The 18,227-nt window shown below is 46.0% G+C and overlaps 1 protein-coding gene across 1 annotated transcript in view; it reads left to right on the top strand.

Annotated features, from left to right (window-relative positions):
• The first annotated feature begins 992 nt into the window (after window positions 1–992).
• arid5b (AT-rich interaction domain 5B) overlaps window positions 993–18,227 on the top strand; it is a 112,629-nt gene continuing 95,394 nt past the window's right edge. The window contains 2 exon segments of the mRNA XM_036960207.2: window positions 993–1,554; window positions 1,881–2,135. Of these exon segments, the coding sequence (XP_036816102.2) occupies window positions 1,534–1,554; window positions 1,881–2,135 (276 nt within the window). The 5' untranslated portion in view covers window positions 993–1,533.

The following is an 18,227-nucleotide window of genomic DNA, read 5'->3' as shown; positions in this document are numbered from 1 at the left end:
AGAGACATAGAGATAGGGAAGAGAGAGACAGAGAGAGACAGAGAGAGATAGGGAAGAGAGAGACAGAGAGAGACATAGAGAGATAGGGAAGAGAGAGAGGGAAAAGAGAGACATAGAGAGAGACAGAGACAGAGAGAGACATAGAGAGAGGGAAGAGAGAGACAGAGAGAGACATAGAGAGATAGGGAAGAGAGAGACAGAGAGAGACATAGAGAGATAGGGAAGAGAGAGACACAGAGAGACATAGAGAGATAGGGAAGAGAGAGACATGAAGAGAGAGACAGAGAGAGACATAAAGAGATACGGAAGAGAGAGACAGAGAGAGATAGGGAAGAGAGAGACAGAGAGAGACATAGAGAGATAGGGAAGAGAGAGACAGAGAGAGACAGAGAGAGACATAGAGAGATAGGGAAGAGAGAGACAGAGAGAGACATAGAGAGATAGGGAAGAGAGAGACAGAGAGAGACAGAGAGAGACATAGAGAGAGAGGGAAGAGTGAGACAGAGAGAGACATAGAGAGAGACAGAGAGAGACATAGAGAGATAGGGAAGAGAGAGACATACAGAGAGACATAGAGAGATAGGGAAGAGAGAGACATGAAGAGAGAGACATAGCGAGAGAGGGAATAGAGACACAGAGAGACATAGCGAGACAGAGAGAGACATAGAGAGAGAGACATAGAGAGATAGGGAAGAGAGAGACAGAGAGAGAGACATAGAGAGACAGAGAGATAGGGAAGAGAGAGACAGAGAGACATAGAGAGATAGGGAAGAGAGAGACAGAGAGAGACATAGAGAGAGACATAGAGAGATACATAGAGAGATATGGAAGAGAGAGACATAGAGAGATATATAGAGAGATAGGGAAGAGAGAGACATAGAGAGACATAGAGAGAGACATAGAGAGAGACATAGAGAGACATAGAGAGATAGGGAAGAGAGAGACAGAGAGAGACATAGAGAGATAGGGAAGAGAGAGACAGAGAGAGACAGAGAGAGAGACATAGCGAGAGAAAGAGACCTTGCATCTCTGCAGGAAATGATATTTTGTATTATTACATATTCAAACGTCCTTGCTTCAGGTCCTGACAGAGACATAACTGTGTTATTACACATATTGGATGATTAGAGGCTGAAATCGTTCTGAATAAATATAGTTTGTATCGCAGCATCACCGGTATGTGGATATTGTCCTGTCGGCAAGAGCAGATCACAATAATTAGATCATCCTGATGTTTTAATGGATATGGATTTCACACCAGTCTCTCTATGAGGGCATGCACCCATGCCTTTTGGAATTTATCATGGCTATTTCCTTTTGCAATTCTACAACAAAAATGTACATTTGAAATAAAGTACACTGAAGAAATATTAGACTACATTTTCATACATTTTGGGTGTACTAGATTGCTAATATTTAGATTTCATATTGACGCAGGACGCAATACTGCGTGCGCATATATTGCTCCCTTCCAGGACCGTTTAGCAGTCCATTCAAGCGGACAGTTTTGGAGTGAATGTTGAGAGCGTCGAGATGGAGCCCAACTCACTCACGGTATTTATCGTTATCTACCCCGATTCTCTTTTATCGCATTTAATTTCTTAGTGATGGAAGCCAAAGTTACGGATATTGTGTTATATATAATAATAATGCATGAATACAGGAAACTTTTTAACAACATTTTATAGGCTATTTTATAAATCATTATGTTCTATCAGATCATTTGTTTAAAAAAAAGTACCCTTTAAATCATATTGCGATCGTTATACGGTTTTAATGTTTCAATTCAATCAAGTGCATGTTGCTTTTGATTTGTGCTTGTTTTATATGCCTGGTACTGGGTAATCCGTGAAATGAATGACTTATCGCTGTTTCCGCAGTGGGTCGGCTCACCTTGCGGTTTTCACGGACCTTACATTTTCTACAAGGCTTTTAGGTTTGACATTGAAGCCAATCCTCGGATCCTGTCTCTGGGAGACTTTTTCCTAGTGAGGTGTAGACCCGGGGAACCGCTCTGCATAGCGGAGCTACAGCTGTTATGGGAAGAAAGAAGCAGAAAACAACTTTTATCCAGCTCCAAACTTTATTTTCTCCCCGAAAACACCCCTCAGGGACGGACTGTCAGTCACGGAGAGGTGATTACACATTTTCTTTCTGCCTTATACTTTGTGTGATAAATTATTGACTGCATTCTTCTGCGAATAACATTCAAAATAATGTCTGTGTCGGTGGTATGACCAAAATGGAGCTGCTATCTCGATTCCGCTTTCTGTGTGACACAAAAACGGATAACACCTCGTATTTCCTCTAGTGAGACAACCGATGCGGTTATTCATGTCACATAGGCTACTAATGGGGCCTGAAATTACCTGCTGTCCTCTCTACACAATCCCCTGGCTCTAGCGCTGACTAGTCATTTTGTTTTGTCGCTTATTTTAGTTTGATGAAATAGGCCTATATATATATATATTGGCCATCTGTGTGAAAGCATCGATTGTGATATTATAAAGTTGTTAGATCACTACTTTTCATATTTCATATCCCCGTTTAGTAGAACCGTGCGGATATCCTAAGCATGAGACCATGAATCAAAAGCCGTATTTTGTCAGTGTCGAGCAGATTGCCTCATGACTGGTTGTCAATATGATGAATTGGAATTCTTGATTGTCATGGGCGTTTTGTAAAGCTACATTAACAACCTAGAGCGGGAAGGACCGCGGCAGCCGGTCTGTGAATGTGATCTGTCACGTTTACTAGACAGCTCCAAATGTTAAGCAATGCCTTTATTATAGACCTGAATCAGCTGCGTTCACACACTAGACTACAAGTATTGTAAGCGGACATTTTCTCCATACCCTCTCCGGGCTGTGGGAATTGATTTACAAGCAGATAAAGCACCAAGCTGGGATGCCTTAACGGGTCGGCTGACATTTGTGAAGGTTATTACGGAAAAGTGCTGCAGCTTCATTCCGTATCGCTGATAGGGGCATCTGCTATCAGGGAAATTTGTGAGAAAGAAAAATGCATGAAAACTTAACCCTTTAATTGCCGCATCGACTTGATGAGTTGCGCTGCGTGCATTATTATCTGCGCTATTTCAAGAATGTAATGCATTATGGAACAAGGCAATGGAGTGTAAACGCTCAGCGGCTGGCCACATCCCTAATGTAGCGTAGTAAAGGATGAATGTATTTTATGTTGTTATGCTGCTGTAATCAGTCAGACACATTACAAAGAAAACAACTCCTCTCTCACTGAACCCCCCGAGGAGCGGAGGATCACATTTCCTTCTCATAATAAGCAACAGGTTTTCTGTATCTCTGCTGCTCCGGAGAATGTCAAGGTCTCACTGCAGAAAGATGAACGATGGGGGATATTAGAGAAACTTCAGTCTGAATAGAGCTGGATGTTTAGTCAATGTAACACGGTGGAAAAGAGTAAAACCAGAGTTAACCTGCTGTTAGTTCAGTTAACTAGACCCATATTCAGACCCTCTAACTAACTTGTCATCTGTTAGAGCTACCCTCCTCCCATCCCCCTCCTCCCCCCTCCACCTCCTCCTCCTCCCATCCTCCCATCCCCCTTCACCCCCTCTCCTCTTCCTCCTCCCTCCTCCTCCTTCTCCTCCTCTCCTCCTCCTCCCACCCCCCCCCTCTCCTCCTCCTCCCATCCCCCTCCACCTCCTCCTCCCATCCCCCTCCTCCCCCCTCCACCTCCTCCTCCTCCCATCCTCCCATCCCCCTTCACCCCCTCTCCTCTTCCTCCTCCCTCCTCCTCCTTCTCCTCCTCTCCTCCTCCTCCCACAAGCATGGTGAATTATTTTCTCTCAAATGTGTTGAGTACATTTTTTATAATTACATTTTTATTGACCCTTTATTTAACTAGGCCCATGACAATAAATAATTACAGTTTACATGATAGGTGTTCCAGAGACAGCAAGGTGGATAGGATTACCAGCCCAAGGACAACACTTTATTCAAAACAAGTTCAGTATAATTAAGCAATAAGGCACGAGCGGGTGTGGTATATAGCCAACTCGGAGTGCATGGACTCAGCCCTTAGCCGTGGTATATTGGCCGTATATCACAAACCCCCAAGGTGCCTTATTGCTGTTATAAACTGGTTACCAATATAATAAGAGCAGTAAAAATACATGTTTTGTCATACCCGTGGTATTCAGCCAATCAGCATTCAGGTCTCGAACCACCCAGTTTATAATTTAGGATAACCGATGCTAGGGTTATTGTATGTTTTATTGATCAGTTATAATCAATGATTAGTCACGTAATCTGATCATGTTAAACTGTGTGTGTGTCAGCCATTAGTTCCTGAATGTTTTAAGAGCTGTAGGAAAATTAGCCCCATATGGAGAATCTAAACAACAATGTGATTGAGTGTGAACCTGGCCACTAGTAATTTGACACCCACAGTGCCCCTCGCTGCCACAACATTTATACTGCCCTCAGCAAATTGGAAAACTGAATTACATTAGCATTTGTACAGAATAACTCACATGCCTATCCATCAAATAAAATGGAAATTAGGTTAGAGAGAGAGAGAGAGAGAGAGAGACTCACTATTTACACTGCTGTTACTAGCTTTTTATTATCTATGCATAGTCACGTCACCCCTACCTACATGTACAAATTACCCAGACTAACCTGTGCCCGCTGTATATAGCCTCCACATTGACTCTGTACCGGTACCCCCTGTATATAGCCTCCACATTGACTCTGTACCGGTACCCCCTGTATATAGCCTCCACATTGACTCTGTACCGGTACCCTCTGTATATAGCCTCCACATTGACTCTGTACTGGTACCCCCTGTATATAGCCTCCACATTGACTCTGTACCGGTACCCTCTGTATATAGCCTCCACATTGACTCTGTACTGGTACCCCCTGTATATAGCCTCCACATTGACTCTGTACCGGTACCCTCTGTATATAGCCTCCACATTGACTCTGTACCGGTACACCCTGTATATAGCCTCCACATTGACTCAGTACCGGTACCCCCTGTATATAGCCTCCACATTGACTCTGTACCGGTACCCCCTGTATATAGCCTCCACATTGACTCTGTACCGGTACCCCCTGTATATAGCCTCCACATTGACTCTGTACCGGTACCCTCTGTATATAGCCTCCACATTGACTCTGTACTGGTACCCCCTGTATATAGCCTCCACATTGACTCTGTACCGGTACCCTCTGTATATAGCCTCCACATTGACTCTGTACTGGTACCCCCTGTATATAGCCTCCACATTGACTCTGTACCGGTACCCTCTGTATATAGCCTCCACATTGACTCTGTACCGGTACACCCTGTATATAGCCTCCACATTGACTCAGTACCGGTACCCCCTGTATATAGCCTCCACATTGACTCTGTACCGGTACCCCCTGTATATAGCCTCCACATTGACTCTGTACCGGTACCCCCTGTATATAGCCTCCACATTGACTCAGTACCGGTACCCCCTGTATATAGCCTCCGCATTGACTCAGTACCGGTACCCCCTGTATATAGCCTCCACATTGATTCTGTACCGGTACCCCCTGTATATAGCCTCCACATTGACTCTGTACCGGTACCCCATGTATATAGCCTCCACATTGACTCTGTACCGGTACCCCCTGTATATAGCCTCCACATTGACTTCCTACCGGTACCCCCTGTATATAGCCTCCACATTGACTCTGTACCGGTACCCCCTGTATATAGCCTCCACATTGACTCTGTACCGGTACCCCCTGTATATAGCCTCCACATTGACTCTGTACCGGTACCCCCTGTATATAGTCTCCACATTGACTCAGTACCGGTACACCCTGTATATAGCCTCCACATTGACTCTGTACTGGTACCCCCTGTATATAGTCTCCACATTGACTCTGTACCGGTACCTCCTGTATATAGCCTCCACACTGACTCTGTACCGGTACCCCCTGTATATAGCCTCCATATTGACTCTGTACCGGTACCCCCTGTATATAGCCTCCACATTGACTCTGTACCGGTACCCCCTGTATATAGCCTCCACATTGACTCTGAACCGGTACCCCCTGTATATAGCCTCCTCCGCCCTGTTATTACCTGGTAGCACAGTGTAATGAAGCCCATGTTATTACCTGGTAGCACAGTGTAATGTAGCCCATGTTATTACCTGATAGCACAGTGTAATGTAGCCCATGTTATTACCTGATAGCACAGTGTAATGTAGCCCTGTTATTACCTGGTAGCACAGTGTAATGTAGCCCATGTTATTACCTGGTAGCACAGTGTAATGTAGCCATGTTATTACCTGGTAGCACAGTGTAATGAAGCCCATGTTATTACCTGGTAGCACAGTGTAATGTAGCCCATGTTATTACCTGGTAGCACAGTGTAATGTAGCCCATGTTATTACCTGGTAGCACAGTGTAATGAAGCCCATGTTATTACCTGGTAGCACAGTGTAATGTAGCCCATGTTATTACCAGATAGCACAGTGTAATGAGGCCCATGTTATTACCTGGTAGCACAGTGTAATGAAGCCCATGTTATTACCTGGTAGCACAGTGTAATGTAGCCCATGTTATTACCTGGTAGCACAGTGTAATGTAGCCCATGTTATTACCTGGTAGCACAGTGTAATGAAGCCCATGTTATTACCTGGTAGCACAGTGTAATGTAGCCCATGTTATTACCAGATAGCACAGTGTAATGAGGCCCATGTTATTACCTGGTAGCACAGTGTAATGTAGCCCATGTTATTACCTGGTAGCACAGTGTAATGTAGCCATGTTATTACCTGGTAGCACAGTGTAATGTAGCCCATGTTATTACCTGGTAGCACAGTGTAATGTAGCCATGTTATTACCTGGTAGCACAGTGTAATGTAGCCCATGTTATTACCTGGTAGCACAGTGTAATGTAGCCCTGTTATTACCTGGTAGCACAGTGTAATGTAGCCATGTTATTACCAGATAGCACAGTGTAATGAAGCCCATGTTATTAACTGGTAGCACAGTGTAATGTAGCCATGTTATTACCTGGTAGCACAGTGTAATGTAGCCATGTTATTACCTGGTAGCACAGTGTAATGTAGCCATGTTATTACCTGGTACTTCCTGTATATAGCCATGTTATTACCTGGTACTTCCTGTATATAGCCATGTTATTACCTGGTACTTCCTGTATATAGCCATGTTATTACCTGGTACTTCCTGTATATAACCATGTTATTACCTGGTACTTCCTGTATATAACCATGTTATTACCTGGTACTTCCTGTATATAGCCATGTTATTACCTGGTACTTCCTGTATATAGCCATGTTATTACCTGGTAGCACAGTGTAATGTAGCCATGTTATTACCTGGTAGCACAGTGTAATGTAGCCCATGTTATTACCTGATAGCACAGTGTAATGTAGCCCATGTTATTACCTGATAGCACAGTGTAATGTAGCCCATGTTATTACCAGATAGCACAGTGTAATGTAGCCATGTTATTACCAGATAGCACAGTGTAATGTAGCCCTGTTATTACCTGGTAGCACAGTGTAATGAAGCCCATGTTATTACCTGGTAGCACAGTGTAATGTTGCCGTGTTATTACCTGGTAGCACAGTGTAATGAAGCCCATGTTATTACCTGGTAGCACAGTGTAATGTAGCCCATGTTATTACCTGATAGCACAGTGTAATGTAGCCCATGTTATTACCTGATAGCACAGTGTAATGTAGCCCTGTTATTACCTGGTAGCACAGTGTAATGTAGCCCATGTTATTACCTGGTAGCACAGTGTAATGTAGCCATGTTATTACCTGGTAGCACAGTGTAATGTAGCCCATGTTATTACCTGGTAGCACAGTGTAATGAAGCCCATGTTATTACCTGGTAGCACAGTGTAATGTAGCCCATGTTATTACCTGGTAGCACAGTGTAATGTAGCCATGTTATTACCTGGTAGCACAGTGTAATGTAGCCCATGTTATTACCTGGTAGCACAGTGTAATGTAGCCCATGTTATTACCTGGTAGCACAGTGTAATGTAGCCCATGTTATTACCTGGTAGCACAGTGTAATGAAGCCCATGTTATTACCTGGTAGCACAGTGTAATGTAGCCCATGTTATTACCAGATAGCACAGTGTAATGAAGCCCATGTTATTACCTGGTAGCACAGTGTAATGTAGCCATGTTATTACCTGGTAGCACAGTGTAATGTAGCCCATGTTATTACCTGGTAGCACAGTGTAATGTAGCCCATGTTATTACCTGGTAGCACAGTGTAATGTAGCCCATGTTATTACCTGGTAGCACAGTTTAATGTAGCCCATGTTATTACCTGGTAGCACAGTGTAATGTAGCCCATGTTATTACCTGGTAGCACAGTGTAATGTAGCCCATGTTATTACCTGGTAGCACAGTGTAATGTAGCCCATGTTATTACCTGGTAGCACAGTTTAATGTAGCCCATGTTATTACCTGGTAGCACAGTGTAATGTAGCCCATGTTATTACCAGGTAGCACAGTGTAATGTAGCCCATGTTATTACCTGGTAGCACAGTGTAATGAAGCCCTGTTATTACCTGGTAGCACAGTGTAATGAAGCCCATGTTATTACCTGGTAGCACAGTGTAATGTAGCCATGTTATTACCTGGTAGCACAGTGTAATGTAGCCCATGTTATTACCTGGTAGCACAGTGTAATGTAGCCCATGTTATTAGCTGGTAGCACAGTGTAATGTAGCCCATGTTATTACCTGGTAGCACAGTGTAATGAAGCCCTGTTATTACCTGGTAGCACAGTGTAATGAAGCCCATGTTATTACCTGGTAGCACAGTGTAATGTAGCCATGTTATTACCTTATTAACCATCAGTTGTTGTGTATTTATTAATCAGATGGAAGGCCGTGGTGTTATTATGTGTGATGTCATCAGTTATTGTGTATTTATTAATCAGATGGAAGGCCGTGGTGTTATTATGTGTGATGTCATCAGTTGTTGTGTATTTATTAATCAGATGGAAGGCTGTGGTGTTATTATGTGTGATGTCATCAGTTGGAACAGAACAGAAACTAGAAGAGGTTAGGCCATGGTCTTAAATCACATCCTGTTCCCCAGTGCACTATGGGGACCAATGGGCTCTGGTCAAAAGTAGTGCAATAAGAAGGAATAGGGTGTCATTTGGGATGCACCCTGGGAGCAAAACTAAAGTATATTGTCCTCATGGTTTCCATGATATTGGAGCCAGTTGTTGGACAGCTTTTCTCCTCTCTGTGAATATCAGCAGCACACTGCCGAAGCTGCGGCCGTCCTGGCAACCCCCAGGAATAATGCTTTTAGTCAGGCAGAAGTAAAACAGCTTTCTATAAATAGATCAGTATCTGAATCCATCAGCAGTTTGACTATGTTACTCTACCTAGCTGTTGCAACACTACACATCAACACTAAGCTCCCTCAACTGTATGTTACTCTACCTAGCTGTTGTAACACTACACATCAACACTAAGCTCCCTCAACTGTATGTTACTCTACCTAGCTGTTGTAACACTACGCTCCCTCAACTGTATGTTACTCTACCTAGCTGTTGTAACACTACGCTCCCTCAACTGTATGTTACTCTGCCTAGCTGTTGTAACACTACGCTCCCTCAACTGTATGTTACTCTGCCTAGCTGTTGTAACACTACGCTCCCTCAACTGTATGTTACTCTACCTAGCTGTTGTAACACTACGCTCCCTCAACTGTATGTTACTCTACCTAGCTGTTGCAACACTACACATCAACACTAAGCTCCCTCAACTGTATGTTACTCTACCTAGCTGTTGTAACACTGCACATCAACACTAAGCTCCCTCAACTGTATGTTACTCTACCTAGCTGTTGTAACACTACACATCAACACTAAGCTCCCTCAACTGTATGTTACTCTGCCTAGCTGTTGTAACACTACGCTCCCTCAACTGTATGTTACTCTACCTAGCTGTTGTAACACTACACATCAACACTAAGCTCCCTCAACTGTATGTTACTCTGCCTAGCTGTTGTAACACTACGCTCCCTCAACTGTATGTTACTCTGCCTAGCTGTTGTAACACTACGCTCCCTCAACTGTATGTAACTCTGCCTAGCTGTTGTAACACTACGCTCCCTCAACTGTATGTTACTCTACCTAGCTGTTGTAACACTACGCTCCCTCAACTGTATGTTACTCTACCTAGCTGTTGTAACACTACACATCAACACTAAGCTCCCTCAACTGTATGTTACTCTACCTAGCTGTTGTAACACTACGCTCCCTCAACTGTATGTTACTCTACCTAGCTGTTGTAACACTACACATCAACACTAAGCTCCCTCAACTGTATGTTACTCTGCCTAGCTGTTGTAACACTGCACATCAACACTAAGCTCCCTCAACTGTATGTTACTCTGCCTAGCTGTTGTAACACTACACATCAACACTAAGCTCCCTCAACTGTATGTTACTCTACCTAGCTGTTGTAACACTACGCTCCCTCAACTGTATGTTACTCTACCTAGCTGTTGTAACACTACGCTCCCTCAACTGTATGTTACTCTACCTAGCTGTTGTAACACTAAGCTCCCTCAACTGTATGTTACTCTGCCTAGCTGTTGTAACACTACGCTCCCTCAACTGTATGTTACTCTGCCTAGCTGTTGTAACACTGCACATCAACACTAAGCTCCCTCAACTGTATGTAACTCTGCCTAGCTGTTGTAACACTACGCTCCCTCAACTGTATGTTACTCTACCTAGCTGTTGCAACACTACACATCAACACTAAGCTCCCTCAACTGTATGTTACTCTGCCTAGCTGTTGTAACACTACGCTCCCTCAACTGTATGTTACTCTACCTAGCTGTTGTAACACTACGCTCCCTCAACTGTATGTTACTCTACCTAGCTGTTGTAACACTACGCTCCCTCAACTGTATGTTACTCTACCTAGCTGTTGTAACACTACGCTCCCTCAACTGTATGTTACTCTACCTAGCTGTTGTAACACTACGCTCCCTCAACTGTATGTTACTCTACCTAGCTGTTGTAACACTACGCTCCCTCAACTGTATGTTACTCTACCTAGCTGTTGTAACACTGCACATCAACACAAACCATGTGACTTGGGACTATTCAGGCAGCCCTGTGACTTGGGACTATTCAGTCAGCCCTGTGACTTGGGACTATTCAGTCAGCCCTGTGACTTGGGACTATTCAGTCAGCCCTGTGACTTGGGACTATTCAGTCAGCCCTGTGACTTGGGACTATTCAGTCAGCCCTGTGACTTGGGACTATTCAGGCAGCCCTGTGACTTGGGACTAAACAGGCAGCCCTGTGACTTGGGACTCTTCAGTCAGCCCTGTGACTTGGACTATTCAGGCAGCCCTGTGACTTGGACTAAACAGGCAGCCCTGTGACTTGGGACTAAACAGGCAGCCCTGTGACTTGGACTAAACAGGCAGCCCTGTGACTTGGACTAAACAGGCAGCCCTGTGACTTGGACTAAACAGTCAGCCCTGTGACTTGGACTATTCAGGCAGCCCTGTGACTTGGGACTATTCAGTCAGCCCTGTGACTTGGGACTAAACAGGCAGCCCTGTGACTTGGGACTATTCAGTCAGCCCTGTGACTTGGGACTAAACAGGCAGCCCTGTGACTTGGACTAAACAGTCAGCCCTGTGACTTGGACTATTCAGGCAGCCCTGTGACTTGGGACTAAACAGTCAGCCCTGTGACTTGGGACTATTCAGTCAGCCCTGTGACTTGGGACTAAACAGGCAGCCCTGTGACTTGGGACTAAACAGTCAGCCCTGTGACTTGGGACTATTCAGTCAGCCCTGTGACTTGGGACTAAACAGGCAGCCCTGTGACTTGGGACTATTCAGTCAGCCCTGTGACTTGGGACTAAACAGGCAGCCCTGTGACTTGGGACTAAACAGGCAGCCCTGTGACTTGGACAATTCAGGCAGCCCTGTGACTTGGGACTAAACAGGCAGCCCTGTGACTTGGACAATTCAGGCAGCCCTGTGACTTGGGACTAAACAGGCAGCCCTGTGACTTGGGACTAAACAGGCAGCCCTGTGACTTGGACTATTCAGGCAGCCCTGTGACTTGGACTATTCAGGCAGCCCTGTGACTTGGGACTAAACAGACAGCCCTGTGACTTGGGACTATTCAGTCAGCCCTGAGACTTGGCACTAAACAGGCAGCCCTGTGACTTGGGACTATTCAGGCAGCCCTGTGACTTGGACTAAACAGTCAGCCCTGTGACTTGGGACTATTCAGGCAGCCCTGTGACGTGGGACTATTCAGGCAGCCCTGTGACTTGGGACTATTCAGTCAGCCCTGTGACTTGGGACTAAACAGTCAGCCCTGTGACTTGGGACTATTCAGTCAGCCCTGTGACTTGGACTATTCAGGCAGCCCTGTGACTTGGACTATTCAGGCAGCCCTGTGACTTGGGACTATTCAGGCAGCCCTGTGACTTGGGACTATTCAGTCAGCCCTGTGACTTGGGACTATTCAGTCAGCCCTGTGACTTGGGACTATTCAGTCAGCCCTGTGACTTGGGACTATTCAGGCAGCCCTGTGACTTGGACTATTCAGGCAGCCCTGTGACTTGGACTATTCAGGCAGCCCTGTGACTTGGGACTATTCAGGCAGCCCTGTGACTTGGGACTATTCAGTCAGCCCTGTGTCTTGGGCTGGGGGTGCAGAGAGAGGAGAGGGAATGTGCGGCAGACTTCCAGACATATATCTGCTGCTTGGCACACGGACATGTTTGTATTTTCATGCCTGGAACATATGTATTAGATCATCAGCTTGTTTCTTTGTGAAGTAATATTGTTCTGTGTGACATTCACAGTGGTCGTCAGAATAGTTTCCTGAACTGAACACGCTGGTGTCCCCAGACATTCACAGTGGTCGTCAGAATAGTTTCCTGAACTGAACACGCTGGTGTCCCCAGACATTCACAGTGGTAGTCAGAATAGGTTCCTGAACTGAACACGCTGGTGTCCCCAGACATTCACAGTGTTAGTCAGAATAGTTTCCTGAACTGAACACGCTGGTGTCCCCAGACATTCACAGTGTTAGTCAGAATAGTTTCCTGAACTGAACACGCTGGTGTCCCCAGACATTCACAGTGTTAGTCAGAATAGGTTCCTGAACTGAACACGCTGGTGTCCCCAGACATTCACAGTGGTAGTCAGAATAGTTTCCTGAACTGAACACGCTGGTGTCCCCAGACATTCACAGTGGTCGTCAGAATAGGTTCCTGAACTGAACACGCTGGTGTCCCCAGACATTCACAGTGTTAGTCAGAATAGTTTCCTGAACTGAACACGCTGGTGTCCCCAGACATTCACAGTGGTAGTCAGAATAGTTTCCTGAACTGAACACGCTGGTGTCCCCAGACATTCACAGTGGTCGTCAGAATAGGTTCCTGAACTGAACACGCTGGTGTCCCCAGACATTCACAGTGTTAGTCAGAATAGTTTCCTGAACTGAACACGCTGGTGTCCCCAGACATTCACAGTGTTAGTCAGAATAGTTTCCTGAACTGAACACGCTGGTGTCCCCAGACATTCACAGTGTTAGTCAGAATAGTTTCCTGAACTGAACACGCTGGTGTCCCCAGACATTCACAGTGGTAGTCAGAATAGGTTCCTGAACTGAACACGCTGGTGTCCCCAGACATTCACAGTGGTAGTCAGAATAGGTTCCTGATCTGAACACGCTGGTGTCCCCAGACATTCACAGTGGTAGTCAGAATAGGTTCCTGAACTGAACACGCTGAATGGTGTCCCCAGACATTCACAGTGGTAGTCAGAATAGTTTCCTGAACTGAACACGCTGGTGTCCCCAGACATTCACAGTGTTAGTCAGAATAGTTTCCTGAACTGAACACGCTGGTGTCCCCAGACATTCACAGTGGTAGTCAGAATAGGTTCCTGAACTGAACACGCTGGTGTCCCCAGACATTCACAGTGGTAGTCAGAATAGTTTCCTGAACTGAACACGCTGGTGTCCCCAGACATTCACAGTGTTAGTCAGAATAGTTTCCTGAACTGAACACGCTGGTGTCCCCAGACATTCACAGTGTTAGTCAGAATAGTTTCCTGAACTGAACACGCTGGTGTCCCCAGACATTCACAGTGGTAGTCAGAATAGTTTCCTGAACTGAACACGCTGGTGTCCCCAGACATTCACAGTGGTCGTCAGAATAGGTTCCTGAACTGAACACGCTGGTGTCCCCAGACATTCACAGTGTTAGTCAGAATAGTTTCCTGAACTGAACACGCTGGTGTCCCCAGACATTCACAGTGGTAGTCAGAATAGTTTCCTGAACTGAACACGCTGGTGTCCCCAGACATTCACAGTGGTCGTCAGAATAGGTTCCTGAACTGAACACGCTGGTGTCCCCAGACATTCACAGTGTTAGTCAGAATAGTTTCCTGAACTGAACACGCTGGTGTCCCCAGACATTCACAGTGTTAGTCAGAATAGTTTCCTGAACTGAACACGCTGGTGTCCCCAGACATTCACAGTGTTAGTCAGAATAGTTTCCTGAACTGAACACGCTGGTGTCCCCAGACATTCACAGTGGTAGTCAGAATAGGTTCCTGAACTGAACACGCTGGTGTCCCCAGACATTCACAGTGGTAGTCAGAATAGGTTCCTGATCTGAACACGCTGGTGTCCCCAGACATTCACAGTGGTAGTCAGAATAGGTTCCTGAACTGAACACGCTGAATGGTGTCCCCAGACATTCACAGTGGTAGTCAGAATAGTTTCCTGAACTGAACACGCTGGTGTCCCCAGACATTCACAGTGTTAGTCAGAATAGTTTCCTGAACTGAACACGCTGGTGTCCCCAGACATTCACAGTGGTAGTCAGAATAGGTTCCTGAACTGAACACGCTGGTGTCCCCAGACATTCACAGTGGTAGTCAGAATAGTTTCCTGAACTGAACACGCTGGTGTCCCCAGACATTCACAGTGTTAGTCAGAATAGTTTCCTGAACTGAACACGCTGGTGTCCCCAGACATTCACAGTGTTAGTCAGAATAGTTTCCTGAACTGAACACGCTGGTGTCCCCAGACATTCACAGTGTTAGTCAGAATAGGTTCCTGAACTGAACACGCTGGTGTCCCCAGACATTCACAGTGTTAGTCAGAATAGGTTCCTGAACTGAACACGCTGGTGTCCCCAGACATTCACAGTGGTCGTCAGAATAGGTTCCTGAACTGAACACGCTGGTGTCCCCAGACATTCACAGTGGTAGTCAGAATAGGTTCCTGAACTGAACACGCTGGTGTCCCCAGACATTCACAGTGGTCGTCAGAATAGGTTCCTGAACTGAACACGCTGGTGTCCCCAGACATTCACAGTGGTCGTCAGAATAGGTTCCTGAACTGAACACGCTGGTGTCCCCAGACATTCACAGTGGTCGTCAGAATAGGTTCCTGAACTGAACACGCTGGTGTCCCCAGACATTCACAGTGTTAGTCAGAATAGTTTCCTGAACTGAACACGCTGGTGTCCCCAGACATTCACAGTGTTAGTCAGAATAGGTTCCTGAACTGAACACGCTGGTGTCCCCAGACATTCACAGTGGTCGTCAGAATAGGTTCCTGAACTGAACACGCTGGTGTCCCCAGACATTCACAGTGGTCGTCAGAATAGGTTCCTGAACTGAACACGCTGGTGTCCCCAGACATTCACAGTGGTCGTCAGAATAGGTTCCTGAACTGAACACGCTGGTGTCCCCAGACATTCACAGTGTTAGTCAGAATAGTTTCCTGAACTGAACACGCTGGTGTCCCCAGACATTCACAGTGGAAGTCAGAATAGGTTCCTGAACTGAACACGCTGGTGTCCCCAGACATTCACAGTGGTCGTCAGAATAGGTTCCTGAACTGAACACGCTGGTGTCCCCAGACATTCACAGTGTTAGTCAGAATAGTTTCCTGAACTGAACACGCTGGTGTCCCCAGACATTCACAATGTTAGTCAGAATAGGTTCCTGATCTGAACACGCTGGTGTCCCCAGACATTCACAGTGGTAGTCAGAATAGGTTCCTGAACTGAACACGCTGGTGTCCCCAGACATTCACAGTGGTCGTCAGAATAGGTTCCTGAACTGAACACGCTGGTGTCCCCAGACATTCACAGTGTTAGTCAGAATAGTTTCCTGAACTGAACACGCTGGTGTCCCCAGACATTCACAGTGGTAGTCAGAATAGGTTCCTGATCTGAACACGCTGGTGTCCCCAGACATTCACAGTGGTAGTCAGAATAGGTTCCTGAACTTAACACGCTGGTGTCCCCAGACATTCACAGTGGTAGTCAGAATAGGTTCCTGAACTGAACACGCTGGTGTCCCCAGACATTCACAGTGGTAGTCAGAATAGTTTCCTGAACTGAACACGCTGGTGTCCCCAGACATTCACAGTGGTAGTCAGAATAGGTTCCTGAACTGAACACGCTGGTGTCCCCAGACATTCACAGTGGTAGTCAGAATAGTTTCCTGAACTGAACACGCTGGTGTCCCCAGACATTCACAGTGGTAGTCAGAATAGGTTCCTGATCTGAACACGCTGGTGTCCCCAGACATTCACAGTGGTAGTCAGAATAGTTTCCTGAACTGAACACGCTGGTGTCCCCAGACATTCACAGTGGTAGTCAGAATAGTTTCCTGATCTGAACACGCTGGTGTCCCCAGACATTCACAGTGTTAGTGGAATAGGTTCCTGAACTGAACACGCTGGTGTCCCCAGACATTCACAGTGGTAGTCAGAATAGGTTCCTGAACTGAACACGCTGGTGTCCCCAGACATTCACAGTGGTAGTCAGAATAGTTTCCTGAACTGAACACGCTGGTGTCCCCAGACATTCACAGTGGTAGTCAGAATAGTTTCCTGAACTGAACACGCTGGTGTCCCCAGACATTCACAGTGGTAGTCAGAATAGTTTCCTGAACTGAACACGCTGGTGTCCCCAGACATTCACAGTGGTAGTCAGAATAGTTTCCTGAACTGAACACGCTGGTGTCCCCAGACATTCACAGTGGTAGTCAGAATAGTTTCCTGAACTGAACACGCTGGTGTCCCCAGACATTCACAGTGGTAGTCAGAATAGTTTCCTGAACTGAACACGCTGGTGTCCCCAGACATTCACAGTGGTAGTCAGAATAGTTTCCTGAACTGAACACGCTGGTGTCCCCAGACATTCTTATCTTTCTCATAGAGCTCAGAGGAAATCACACTGCTGTTTAGAGAGAAGGGGAGAGGAAGTAAAGACTTCTTTTAATAATAATAACGATACATCACAATATCAGCAATATGGAATATCAACACTTCAAATGTGAGGCAGCCATGTTGTTTTGTCATACTGAGATCCACATGCAGATTAGCAGTCTGATCCTCAACAGTTTGGATTCTTCTAGCGGCCTAATATGACAGATGTATTTTCTGATATAGAGGCTTTATTTCAGCTGTGGTGTCATGTTTTATCAGATCCCACCATGTAATTAACTCAGGCTTTGAACTAGATCAATTATTGAAAGAAACAATTGTTCATTTAACTTTTAACAGCAAGCAAAACTTTCCCCTCTGTGTCTGCTGAGCACATTGTTCATGTTAGCAGGTCAATAACTCAATAGGCGTGCAAGCAGGTGGACAAATCTGCAGTGACCCGGGGAATTCTTGGCCCGACCCCTGAAGCACTGGAGTGAAACATTCTGTGTAAAACTGTTAGTGGGTTTCTCAACATTACTGCTGCTTCACTTTGAGCCTCTGTTACCGCTCTGCTCAAAGCTCTGGGGCTCCCTTTCTCTCTCTGCCCTCTCCCCCTCTCTCTCTGCCTTCTCTCCCTCTCTCTCTCTCTCTCTGCCTTCTCTCCCTCTATATCTCTGCCCTTTCTCTCTGCCCTCTCCCCCTCTCTCTCTCTTGCCCCCCCCCTCTCTCTCTCTCCCTCTCTCTCTCTCTCTCTCTCTCTCCCTCTCTCCCTCTCTCTCTCTCTCTCTCGCTCCCCCCCTCTCTCCCTCTCTCTCTCTCGCTCCCCACCCTCTCTGTCTCTCTCTCTCGCCACCCCCCACTCTCTCTCTCTCACCCCCCCTCTCTCTCTCTCGCTCCCCACCCTCTCTGTCTCTCTCTCTCGCCACCCCCCCACTCTCTCTCTCTCACCCCCCCCCCTCTCTC

Source organism: Oncorhynchus mykiss, chromosome 23, assembly GCF_057628025.1.
Source record: "Oncorhynchus mykiss isolate SJ-2025 chromosome 23, ASM5762802v1, whole genome shotgun sequence".
NCBI lineage: Eukaryota > Metazoa > Chordata > Actinopteri > Salmoniformes > Salmonidae > Oncorhynchus > Oncorhynchus mykiss.
Note: the sequence above shows the minus strand (reverse complement) of the source record. Positions and strands in the feature narration are given on the sequence as shown.